This window comes from Lynx rufus, unplaced genomic scaffold (genome assembly GCF_022079265.1).
Source record: "Lynx rufus isolate CCGP_SWC_20201006 ecotype Redwood Valley unplaced genomic scaffold, mLynRuf1.p SCAF_7, whole genome shotgun sequence".
NCBI classification, from domain to species: Eukaryota; Metazoa; Chordata; class Mammalia; order Carnivora; family Felidae; genus Lynx; species Lynx rufus.
The window spans coordinates 77,382,546-77,395,578 of NW_025814889.1; the positions used below are offsets into that span (position 1 = coordinate 77,382,546).

The 13,033-nt window shown below is 38.8% G+C and overlaps 1 protein-coding gene across 4 annotated transcripts in view; it reads left to right on the forward strand.

The window, feature by feature from the left end:
* The window catches only part of DIP2B (disco interacting protein 2 homolog B), a 226,551-nt gene that overhangs the window by 137,361 nt on the left and 76,157 nt on the right, over nt 1-13,033 (forward strand). For all 4 annotated transcript variants that reach the window (XM_047066255.1, XM_047066257.1, XM_047066256.1 and 1 more), the window contains exon 4: nt 10,142-10,267. In XM_047066255.1, the coding sequence (XP_046922211.1) occupies nt 10,142-10,267 (126 nt within the window). The remainder of the gene's footprint in view (nt 1-10,141; nt 10,268-13,033) is intronic.

Sequence of the window (13,033 nt, forward strand, 5' to 3'; positions counted from 1 at the left end):
TGAATTTTTCAGTAATGTGGGCTTAGAGAAAGTCTTATGGGAAAACAGCTGGAACTCAAAATCCAGATGTGATGAAAGACTACATACAAAATGTTTTTACTGCAGTAAAAAACACATATATATACCCTCTTAAAAATTTTTTTTAATGTTTATTTATTTGGAGAGAGAGAGAGAGAGAGAGAGCGAGCGAGCGAGCAGGAACAAGGAAGCGAGCAGGGGAGAGGTAGAGAGAGAGAATCCCAAGCAGGCTCCACACTGTCAGCACAAAGCCTGACTCAGGGCACCATCTCACAAACCATGAGATCATGACCTTAGCCAAAATCAAGAGTTGCATACTTAACCAACTGAGCCACCCAGGTGCCCCGCCTTCAAAATTTTTAAGTGTACATTTCCATATTAACTATATGCATATTGGTACACAACAGCTCTTTAGAACTCTTTGATCTTGCATGACTGAAACAGTGACAACTCACAACTCTCTGTTTCCCTCTCCCCCTAGTCTTACTATATCTAAGAATTTGAGTACTTTAGATATCTCTTGTAAGCAGATTTTGGTTTTGTGTGATTGTTTTAGTTCACTTAACCTAATGTCCTCAAGGTTCATCCTTGTAGCATATGAGAAGATATCCTTCTTTTTTAAGGTTGAATAATAGTCCATTGTATATATATAACACATTTTCTTTATACATTCATCCATTCATGGGCATTAAGGTTGCTTCCATGTCATGGCTATTGTGCATAATGCTGCATTGAACATTTGTGTGCAAATATCTCTTTGAGACCCTGCTTTCAGTTCTTTTGGATATATACCCAGAAGTGGGATTGCTAGATCATATGATAGTTTTATTTTCAGTTTTTTGAGAAACCTTCCATACTGTTTTCCATAACAGCTGCACCATTTCACAGTCCCACCAACAGTGTGCAAGGATCCTAATTTCTCCATGTCCTCACCAACACTTTCCTTTCTTTTTCTCCCCCCCCCCTTTTGATTTGTTTTCTTTCCAGTAACTATCCTTTTTTTTTTTTAAGTTTATTTATTTATTTTTGAAAGAGAGAAAAAGCATGAGCAGGCAAGGAGCAGAGAGAGAGGGAGGGAGAGAACCCCAAGCAGGCTCTTTGCTATTAGCACAAAACCTGACATGGAGCTTGAGATCATGACCTGAGCCGAAATCAAGAGTCGGACACCTAACTGACTGAGCCACCCAGGCCCCCTTTCAGTGGCTATCCTGATTGGTATGAAGAGATATGCCATTGTGGATTTGACTTGCATTTCCCTGATGATTAGTGATGTTGAGCATCTTTTCATATGATTGTTGTCCATTTGTTTATCTTGTTTGGAGAAATGTCTGTTCGAGTCCCTTGGCCATTTTAAAATTGGGTTACTTGTTGTTATTGAGTTGTAAGTATTTTTAAATATTCTGGACATTAGTGTCTTATCCAATACATGGTTTGCAAATATTTTCTCCCATTCCATAGGTTGCCTTTTCACTCTGTTGTTTGTTTCCTTTGTTGTGCAGAAGCTTTTTAGTTTGATGGAGTCCCACCTGTCTATTTTTGCTTTTCTTGCTTGTGCTTATAGTGTCATATCCAAGAAATGATTACCCGTTCCAGAGTTATGAAGCTTTCTTTTTATGTTTTCTTCTAGGTGTTCTATAGTTTCATGTCTTATGTTTAAGTTTTTAATTTATTTTTAGTTAATTTTTTTTACATTTATTTATCTTTGAGAGAGAGGGAGAGACAGAGCGTGAGCAGGGGAGGGGCAGAGAGAGAGGGAGACTCAAAATCCGAAGCAGGCTCCAGGCCCTGAGCTGTCAGCACAGAGCCCGACGCGGGGCTCAAACTCAAACCGCGAGATCATGACCTGAGCCGAAGTCGGGCGCTCAGCCGACTGAGCCACCCAGGCACCCCTTTAGTTAATTTATATGGTACATGGTATAAGATAAATGTCCAACTTCATTCTTTTATATGCAGATATTTCAGTTTCCTGGCAACATTTGTTGAAGAGACTGTCATTCCTAATTGAACAGTCTTGGCACCCTTGTCAAAGACCATTTAACCATACACACAAGGGTTAATTTCTGAGCTCTCTATTTTATTGCATTGGTCTATATGTCTCTCTTTATGCCAACGTTATAGTATCTTGGTTACTCTGGCTTTCAGGAAATATATATATTTTGAAATCAGGAAATATGAGGCTTCCAGCTTTATTCTTCTTTCTTAAAATTGTTTTGGCTATTCTGAGTTCTTTGAGATTCCGTATACATTTTAGGATTTTTTTTCTATTTCTTCAAAAGTGCCAGTGGATTGTTACAGGTATAGCATTAAATCTGTAGATCACTTATATTTTAACAATATTAAATCTTCCAGTCCATGAACATGGAATGTTTTTCCATTTGTTTCTTCTTTAATTTCCTGCAGCGGTTTTCATGGTATACAAGTCTTTTGCCTACTTGGTTGTGTTTATTTTAAAATTTTTATTATTTTTTATGCTACTATAAATGAGATTATTTCCTTCCTTTCCTTCTCAGATAGTTAATTGTTTGTGTTGAGAAACACAACTGGTTTTTGTATCTTGATTTTCTATCCTGCAGTTGTTGAATTTGCTGATTAGTTCTAACAGTTTGTGTACATGAATAAAATCTTTAGGATTTCCTATGTATAAGATCATGTCATCTGCAAGCATAAATAATTTTACTTCTTCCTCTCCTTTTGTATACCTTTTATTTCTTTTTCTTGCCTAATTACTCTGACTAGGACATCTAGTACTATGCTGAAAGAAGTGGTGAGAGCAGGCATCTTTACCTTGTTCCTGATCTTAGAAGGAAAAGCTTTCAGCTCTCGCCGTTGACTATGTTGCTGGCTGTGGGCTTTTCGTTTATGAATTTTATTATTTTGAGAGAATGTCTTTCTATTCCTAGTTGGTTGAGTGTTTTTATCAAGTGTGTTGAGTTTTGTCAAATGCTTTTTCTGCATCTGTGATGGTCATATAATTTTTGTCGTTCATTGTGTTAATGTAGAGTCTTACATTTGTTGATTTTCATATGTTGAACATCCTTGCAACACAGGGATAAATCCCACTTGGTTATGGTACATAGTCCTAAATATAAATATGAATATGAATGTTTTTATTTATTTATTTTGAGAGAGACAGAGACGGCGCGAGTTGGGGAGGGGCAGAGAGAAAGGGAGAGAGAGAGAGAATCCCAAGCAGACGCCACACTGTCAGCACAGAGCCCAGCGTTGGGCTTGAACTCATGAAACCGTGAGAACATGACCTGAGCCAAACCCAAGAGTTGGACGCTTAACCAGCTGAGCCACCCAGGCGCCCCAGTACATAGTCCTTTTCATGTACTGTTGAATTCAGGTTGATAGTATTTTGTTCCATATTTTTGCATCTGTATTCATCAGAGATATTGGTGTAGGGGTGTTTTTCTTTTCTTTTTTTTTAATTGAAGCGTAGTTGACATACAGTGTTACATTAGTTTCAGATGTACAGCATGGTGACTGAACAAATCTGTACATTATGCTATACTTACTGCAAGTGCAGCTGTCATCTGTCACCATACATCGCTATGACAATACCATTGACTATATTCCCAGTACTGTACTTTTTACCTTTGTGACTTATTCCATAACTAGAAGCCTGTATCTCCCACTCCCCCTTACCGACTTTAAAAAACTTTTTTAACTTTATTTATTTTGAGAGAGAGAGGGAGGGAGGGAGGGGCAGGGAGAGGGAGACACAAATAGGCTCTGTGCTGACAGAGCCCAGAGCAGCCCTTGAACCTACAAACCCTGAGATCATGACCTGAGCTGAAATCAAGAGCCAGATGCTTAACTGACTTAGCCACCCAGGCACTCCTTTCCTTTACTCCTTTTTCTCATCTCCCTACTCCCCTCCCCTCTGCCACCATCAGTTTGTTCTCTGTGTTTATGGGTCTGTTTCTGCCTTTTAAAAAATCTGCATTTAAATTTTTTATTTATTTTAAAAATTTCAGTGTGATTATCATTCAGTGTTACATTAGTTTCAGGTGTACAAAATAGTGGTTTAATAATTTTATACATTACTCAATGCTCATTATGATGTGTCATCACCATACATTTTTTCAATATTATTGACTTCCCCATGCTCTACTTTTCATCTCTGTGACTTCTTTATTTTACAGTTGGAGGTTTGTACCTCTTAATGCTCTTTATCTATTTTGCCCATCCCCCACCTGCCTCACCTCTAGCAACCATCAGTTTCTTAACTGCATTTAAGAGTCTCTTTGAGTTTTGTTTGTTCCTTTTTTTAGATTCCACACATGAGTGAAATCATATGGTGTCTGTCTTTCTCTGACTTATTGTACTTAGCATGATACCCTCTAGGTTCATCCATGTTGTCGCAAATGGCAAGGTCCTATTATTTTTAATGGCCGAGTAATATTCCACTGTATATATATTCCGTATCTTTATCCATTCTGTCGATGGAGCTTGAGCTGCTTCTATATCTTGGCTATTACACACAATATTGCAGGAAGCGTGAGGATGCATATGTCTTTTTGAATTAGTGTTTTTGTTTTCTTTGAGTAAATACCCAATAGTGGAATTACTGGACTTTTTGGTGTTTCTATTTTTAATTTTTTTACCTTGTTTTCCACAGTGGCTACACCGATTTACATTCCCACTGACAGTGTACCAGGGTTCCTTTTTCTCTACATCCTCACAAAACTTGGTATTGTCTTTTTCATCCTAGCCACTCTGACAGGTGTAAGGTGAGATCTCGAAGTGGTTTTGATTTTCATTTCCCTGTGGTTAGTGATGCTGCCTGTCTTTTTATGTCTGTTGGCCATTTGTATGCTTTCTTTGTAAAAATGTCTATTCAAGTTCTCTGCTCACTTTTTAATTGAATTATTTGTTTTTTGGTGTTGTGTAAGTCCTTTATATATTTTGGATGTTAACCCCTTATTGGATATATCATTTGCAAATATCTTCTCCCATTCAGTGGGTTGCTTAGTTTTAGGGGGTTGTTGTTTTGTTTTATTTTGGATTTGTTTTGTTTTGTTTTTTGCAGTATCTTTGTTTAGCTTTGGTTTTAGGGTAATGCTGGCCTCATAAAAATGAGTTTGTATTTCTTCTTTTAAATGAGAAGTATTTCTTCTTTAGTTTTTTGAATGAATTTGAGAAAGGTTGCTGTTCTTTAAATGTTTTATAGATTTCTACGGTGAAACCTGGGCTTTTCTTTGTTGGGACGTTTTTATTACTGATTCAGTCTTCTTAATAGTAATTTGTCTGTTCTGATTTTCTCTTTCTTCATGATTCAATCTTAGTAGGTTGTATGTTTCTAGGAATTTATCCATTTTTTTAGGTTATCCAATTTGTGGTATAGTAGTAGTCTCATGGTAGTCTTATAATCTTTTTTATTTCTATGGTATCAGTTGTAATATTTCCTCTTTCATTTTTTATTTTAGTTATTTTACTCTGTATTTTTCTTTTTTAATTTTTTAAAAATCTTTATTTCTGAGAGAGAGAGCATGAGCAGGGGAGGGCAGAGAGAGAGGGAGACACAGAATCTGAAGCAGGCTCCCAGGCTCTGAGCTGTCAGCACAGAGCCCGACGTGGGGCTCGAACCTGTGAACTGGGAGATCATGACCTGAGCCCAAGTCAGACGCCCAGCCGACTGAGCCACCCAGGTGCCCCTGTATTTTTCTTTTTTTTTTTTTAATTTTTTTTTTTTTTAACATTTATTTATTTTTGAGACAGAGAGAGAGCATGAATGGGGGAGGGTCAGAGAGAGGGAGACACAGAATCGGAAACAGGCTCCAGGCTCTGAGCTGTCAGCACAGAGCCCGACGCAGGGCTCAAACTCATGGACCGCGAGATCATGACCTGAGCCGAAGTCGGCCGCTTAACCGACTGAGCCACCCAGGCGCCACAGCCCCTGTATTTTTCTTAATCTAGCTAAAGATTTGTCAGTTTTGTTCATCTTTTCAAAAAACCAACTTTTATTTTTGTTGATTGTTTTCTGTTTTTCAAATTTATTTTTTTAATTTCTGTTATAATCCTTGTTATTTCCTCTTTTTACTAACTTTGGTTTTAGTTTGTTCTTTTTTAAGTTCCTTCAATATAACATTAGGTTATCGATTTGAGATATTCCATAAAAAATTTTTAAAAACCTTCTGTGTGGCAATAAACTACCACAGTGTCAAAAGACAAATGACAGATTGAAAGAAACTATTTCTGACATTCAGAGATAAAGGGCTAGGGGAAAAATTAAAAATTTAGGCTAAAAATTAGGGGAAAATAAATGCAGAAACCCAGTGGAAAAATGATCAAGTGACATGAATATTTACTTTCACTTACCAACAAATATTAAATGGTCCTTAAATCCAATGTTTAATCTCATTAATGATAAAAGAAGTACAGGGGTGCTTGGGTGGCTCAGCCAGTTGAGCGTCCAACTCTGCATTTCAGCTCAGGTCATGATCCCAGGGTCATGGAACTGAGCCCTACATCAGGCTCCATGCTGAGTGTGTGGAGCCTGCGTGGGATTCTCTCTCTTTCTTTCTCTCTCTCCCTCTCTCCCCCCCCTTCCCTTTGCCCCCTCCCCTGCTTGCACGTTCTCTCTCTCTCCAAAAATAAAGTAAATCTTAAAATAAAAAATAATAATAATAAAATAAAGGAAGTCCAAATTGAAAGTATACTGAGACACCATTTCTCAGTTACCAAACTGGTAATAGTCAAAAAACCAAGATAATACATTCTGCTAGTGAGGCTATGAGGAAACAGACACATAGGCACATTGCTGATAGTAATACAGTATGATACAACTCTTTGGAGAGGAACTTGGCAAGATGCAGCAGAGTTTAAAATGTATTCACTTTTTGACTTAGGAGTCTCACTTGTTGGAATTGGCCCTGAAGATATACTCTCATCAGTATAAAAGTCTACTTGCACAAGACCCTTTGTTGTATTATTGTTTGTAATTGTAAAATATTGGAAACACTTAAATGCCCACACTTAGAATAGTTGAGTAAACTAACTTATATAATGGAGTGCTATGCAGCTTTAAAAAAAAAATGAAGAGGGGCACCTGGGTGGCTTAGTTGGTTGAGTGTCTGATACCCCAATAACACTGAGCACTCCCTTCTTTTAAGGTCTTGGTTTCTAAATACCATTCTCCACTAAGTGAGGTCAGGGTTCCTTAGAGAAATGTTTAATTCTAGTGCTGGAGAAGGGAACATACCTGGAACATCTTATACCAGAGAACAAAAACTGCTCAAAATGATGGGAATATGTCAAAAGGATGCAAGAGCCAGTTTGATTTGGCCTCATTGGTCAAATCTGGGGTATTAGGACCATCAAAATAAGTAATGGTAGTAACAATAGCCATAGAATAAAATGAGAGTCAATAGGTCTGTATTGATATAAATAAATTGGGAGAGAAAGGGATGCTTTTTCTTATAGTAGAAAAAGTAACTAATAAATACAGAAGGAATGATAGAGTTATTAAATCAATGTTTTGTAGCCATTATGGTAATAATTGATTCAGCCAGGAATCATCAATGAATGCTAAAACCAGTAGGTAAAAGTTCAATGAAGTATGTAATATTTATATCATCTGAAAAACATTCACCCATAATTTATTTGTTAATTACACTAAGGGAAGAATAATAACCTTGCAATGAATTACTTTAGTAGACATCATCTTAACCAAGTAATCAGTTACTATCACCAGTAATAGGGCAGACACTTCCTGACATCATGTTTCAAGAAGACATATTACTTCTGTGGTATTCCTACCAAAATGTATAACCTGAATCTAATTATGAGGAATATCAACAAACTAAAATTAAGGGACATTCTACAATATAATTAGTCTGTACGATAATGTCAAGGCAATGAGAGACAAAGGTTAAGAAATGTTCCAGATTATAGGATAATAGAGAATTGTGACAACTAAACGTAATGTATGATTCTGTGTCAGGTCCCAGATCAGGAACAAAGGAGGAAAAACTATAAAGTGCATTACTGGGGAATAGTAGGCTAAGTTGGAATATGGGTTGTGGGTGACATAATAATTTTTTATAATAATCAATATTTAATTTATTGATTTTGGTAAATGTATGATAGCTATATAAGAGTAAAATCATTGGGTGTCTCGGCTCAGTTGGTTAAGTGTCCGATTCTTAATTTCGGCCCAGGTCACAGTCTCGTGGTGGTGAGATGGATCCCCATGTTGGGCTCCGAGCTGGGTGTGGAGCCTACTTGAGATTCTCTCTCTCCCTCTCCCTCTGCCCTTCCCCTGCTTGCACTAGCTGCTCCCCCTGCTCAAAAAAAAAAAAAAAAAAAAATTAAAATCCTTGTTCTTAGGAAATACACCTCAGCAATTGGAATTAATCCTACAAAAATAGGATTAGACGTATGTACTAAGGTGAAAATACTGAATTCTTTTGCTGTGAATCGTTGCTATGAATAGTAGCAAAACTTTGGAAATAGGTTGCTTAAATAAATCATGACACAGACATACAGTGGAATTCTATGCAACCTTTAAAATTATGTTATAGGTCTGTATTTACACAGAAAGATGTTTCTGGTTATATTAGTGAAGGTTTTTGTTGTTGTTGTTGTTGCATGAAACAGGCCAGCTCAGGCTACCTTAAATAGCTAGAGTAGGTCATAGAAGCAAAGCAACAGTTGAGAAATCCCTAGAAAAGGAGAGACAGCTTCCAGGGTTTCAACCCTGAAGTTTAAGGACATTCCTTTTCTCTAGGGAATTATCATTAAAGTGACTCAGTTCTAGAACCTGCATTTTCTTGACTTATTTCAAATTCTTCCACACAGACCCCCATAAAAGGATCTGATAGGTCCAGCTGTTATAAGAGGTACATTTACATAGCACAGACAGGCCTCCTAGGATAGTTTGTCCCTCAACTGGGCCCATCCCTGAGAAGAGGAAGTTCTTGTGAACTAGGAAGCTACTTCAGTTATCTACCTTCATAGGATTTTGTAAGAGTTTTAAAAAATCTCAAAGGAGAACACCAAAGACTATGAATAGTATGATCCTTTTTTTGCAGAAATGTAGAGCACATTTTATGGCGGGAGTGGACAATCAAGTGTTCTGTTGGGAAATGTTAATTTTGAGACCCCTATTAGACTTCTTTTTTTTTTTTTTAATCTTTATTTATTTTTGAGGGAGAGAGGAGAGTGTGAGCGGAGCAGGGGCAGAGAGAGAGGGAGACAGAGGATCCAAACTGGGATCTGCTCCAACAGCTGAGAGCCCAGTGCAGGGCTCGAACTCATGAACCGTGAGATCATAACCTGAGCTGAAGTTGGACACTTAACCGACTGACGCATCCCGGTGCTCTAAGGTTCCTTCCTCTTGGACTTCAAGGGGAGAACTGAATTCTCTTGTGGCCACAGTGGCAAACAAGTACCATCAGCTCTTATATTTTTCTAGATCAGATTCAGCCCTTCTGATCCTGTGGTAGAGAACTGAGTGGTCTCAACCACTTTCAGGCAGTTAAACAAATCCTAAGCTGCTTTTCCTGAAGAACAGTGAGTGTCTTTTAGCTACCTGCACAGCACTCATTCCATTCACAGGTAGGATCCCTGCCTGGCACAGGGGCATATTAGACCCCTTCCCCTTTCCCCACCCCTGCCTATCTCCACTAGCCCCTTGTTTGCTCTTAAAGCAGTCACATAATCATTCTGGGCTTCATTTTCCTTCTCTGTAAAATTATCCTTGACTTTTCTTTTTCTGTCTCTTTTTTTTCATTTTTATTTTAATTGTTACAACACAAACTGTAACTAAAAATCACCTAAACATCCCTTTTCAACAGTTGAGGCAGTAATAGTTCAGCCCACAGAAGTAAACACTTTAAGAACCAAGAGCTGGGGCGCCTGGGTGGCTCAGCCGGTTAAGCGTCCGACTTCTGCTCAGGTCATGATCTCGAGGTCCGTGAGTTCAAGCCCCGAGTCGGGCTCTGTGCTGACGGCTCAGAGCCTGGAGCCTGTTTCAGATTCTGTGTCTCCCTCTCTCTGACCCTCCCCCGTTCATGCTCTGTCTCTCTCTGTCTCAAAAATAAATAAACGTTAAAAAAAAAAATTAAAAAAAAAAAAAGAACCAAGAGCTAATAAATGCAAATGTTTAATCTTTCAGATATCCATACAGAAGCAGTTCAAGCCGCACTGGCAAAGCATAAAGAACAGAAAATGGCTTTGCCTATGCCAACCAAAAGGCGGTCCACATTCGTCCAGTCTCCTGCAGATGCCTGCACACCTCCTGGTAGGTTTGTCAGAACCTTCCTCTCTGACAGTTACTCCTGTGATGTTCCTGACATAAGTTCTGCTTTGTCTTTTCTGAGGTAGGAGCCTGCACTTTTCCTCGTCATCCAAGGTGTCTAAGAATACACATTGAAGACACAAGTTTTGATTGTCACATTATAAATGCATACAGAAAGAAGCCTTAACAATAATGCTATTTAAAAAAAAAAAAAGTTTTCCTTCCAAATTTTCAGCATTTCCTTAATACAACCCCCAAACTCAAGTAGTCATAAATAAACACAGGCCAAAGCTTAGGGTCTTAGAAAATCCTTCTGTGGTTTAATAGCTATTTTCGTTGACCTCTAAAATATGACCATGGTCATAATTTCTTTAACAAATTTATACATCTCAATCAGATGCTTTGCCTCTACAGAATAAGTGCATTTGGGATAAAATTTTGTGTGTCATTAAAGACGGAGTAAGAGCAGTCATGAAAAGGTTTAAGGGATCTGAAAATATATATATAAGTGTGTTTGTGTGTGTGTTAATATATTTTGTATACATTTATATATTTTTAAGAATCCACTTGTTATAATGGGTTCACAAGATCAGAGAGAACTAAGTGTCTTCATCCCTTTCTCATTCCCCAGACTTGGACTCTCTACCCGAAGAGTTATATAATTTGCTATTTGAGGAGCAACCGGAACAACTTTAAGTTGTCTTGTTTATTCAGAATCTTTCCCAAAGTTTCGAAAAGCCTTAAGATTTTTTAGATGAAATCCCAGACAAGATCTCCCTGTAGGCCGCTGAGACTAAACATAATAAATCTGTCCCAGAGCCTCAATATAGTGTCTGGGTGTCTCCTGTCCTGTTACTAGTAATGAAATCTTTGGGGGAAAATTTTTCCCTGTAGTTTGGGTCTAGAGGACTTACTGTATCTTTGGGGAGAAGGTTACATCATTGTGATTGACTTTGATTCACAGCTGTCAAGTTGAGCTGTTTCCACTGATCCTAGTCCCTGGTCTGGGTTCATATTAATAGTTTTCTGCTAGGTTTTGGCTAACTTCTCAGAGCATTTGGGTGTGCTGTGGGCTCATTAACTGTGTGTGCTTCTTTTCCTTACATCTGTGGTGTCAATATGTTTGAGAGAGAAATAGCTCTGTGGCTTCAAGTGTTTCTCAAAACGTAACACAGGATACCTCTAGCAGACCTTCACAGTGAAAGACATTTTGTGTCTGTAATGGTGCGTACTTCCAGCCTATTCATTCAAAATCTTGGCTGGTTTCCCTTCCACAGTAGTATAGCACCAGTTGGGTCCTGATAGACAAAGGGGCCTCTCAGACCCGGAGCAGTTCCTCGTGGGCAGATGCTGCCGCAGCGCGGCTGAGGGCTCAGTTGTAATAAATGGCAAAGGGTAGGGAGCACGTGACTCGTACTTCTTAGAAACAGGCCTCTCCATAGCTGTAATAAAGAAATACAGCTCTACAGTAAATAGTCTGCTCTCATGGCCTTGGGTTAAATGTGAGAGTGCAGCAAAGGATCTTGAGAATGCTCGGAAGGAATGGAAACCTTTTTTATCCCCTTACAAAAGTCACTGCCCCAGGGGACATTACCAACTCCAGCAACAAAATCGTGGCTATTCACTACTGAATGAGACCATAGTCCTTGGGAATTCACTACAGGCCTGTTTCTGAACACTAATGTTGTACTGCAGCCTTACAGAGGTGGCATAATGTTCCTCATCACCTTATGTGTCTTCATAATTTCATGATTATGAAGGTACGATCCTCTCTCCTAAGACTTTTATTCATCAGATCAGAGTAACGAAAAGGTCTCCTATCTGTTTATCTCCAGAGCTAGGGATCTCTGAATAGCATATGAGAAACCTAAATATACTACTAGGGATGTGCATGTTGTCATATAGAAGAGGAATTCTCTCTCATCATGAAGAAACATTGAGAGCACCCTACAGAGTGATTTCTCACATGGCCCCCACACGGAGCTAGATCCTGATGCTCTCATTCTGCAGCTGCGCACATGCCTGTGTCTAGCGTGAGGAAATGTGCAAGAGCTGTATCATAAGGCATCCATCAGCACTTTTCATTTTAGGGAATGGAATTTGCTGTTCCCCAGTCAGGGGATTCAGATTCCATTCTCTCCAAGCTCCTGAGAACCACTGGTTAGATCCTTGGCTGTGTCCTCTTCCTACTGCAGTTTAATTCTGTGTCACTGTCTCCCTTTATCTTGCACTGAGAGCCCCTGAAACACTGAAGTCTAGAAGAATGCTGAGGCTGCCCTGAGGGTTGGGGAGGAGGAGGAGGACCTTAATTATTGCTGGTTATAGGCTGTTTTAAAAAAATCAGTTCTGGGCAGCTATACAAATGACCTTGCCATGGCACTCTTTCTAGAAAAGTTGTACTAACCTTGCAGGGAAAAATTAACCTCAGATTTTATAGTAATTTAGTCACGTTGCCCTTTGTGCACTGTCTGAGCGGTCAGGATGCATGTCACAAAGCAAGTTTGCAGTCAGGGCCGTCACTGTGCACGTGCTGTCCCGTGTGAACCCAGTTCCTGGGATACCTGCGAAAGCGCACTAGCCAGTGAGGCTCTTTGGGGAGCACCCAACACATAACTGTTGGCATTACTAAACTGATGAAATTTTAGAGCTATTTTTGGAAGGATTTAATAAAAAGGATTTAAGAAGTAAAATATGTCATAAATCTTGGCTTTATTCATAGTATTACATAGGATGGAAAATATGGTATAAATAGTGGCCATGGGAAATAAT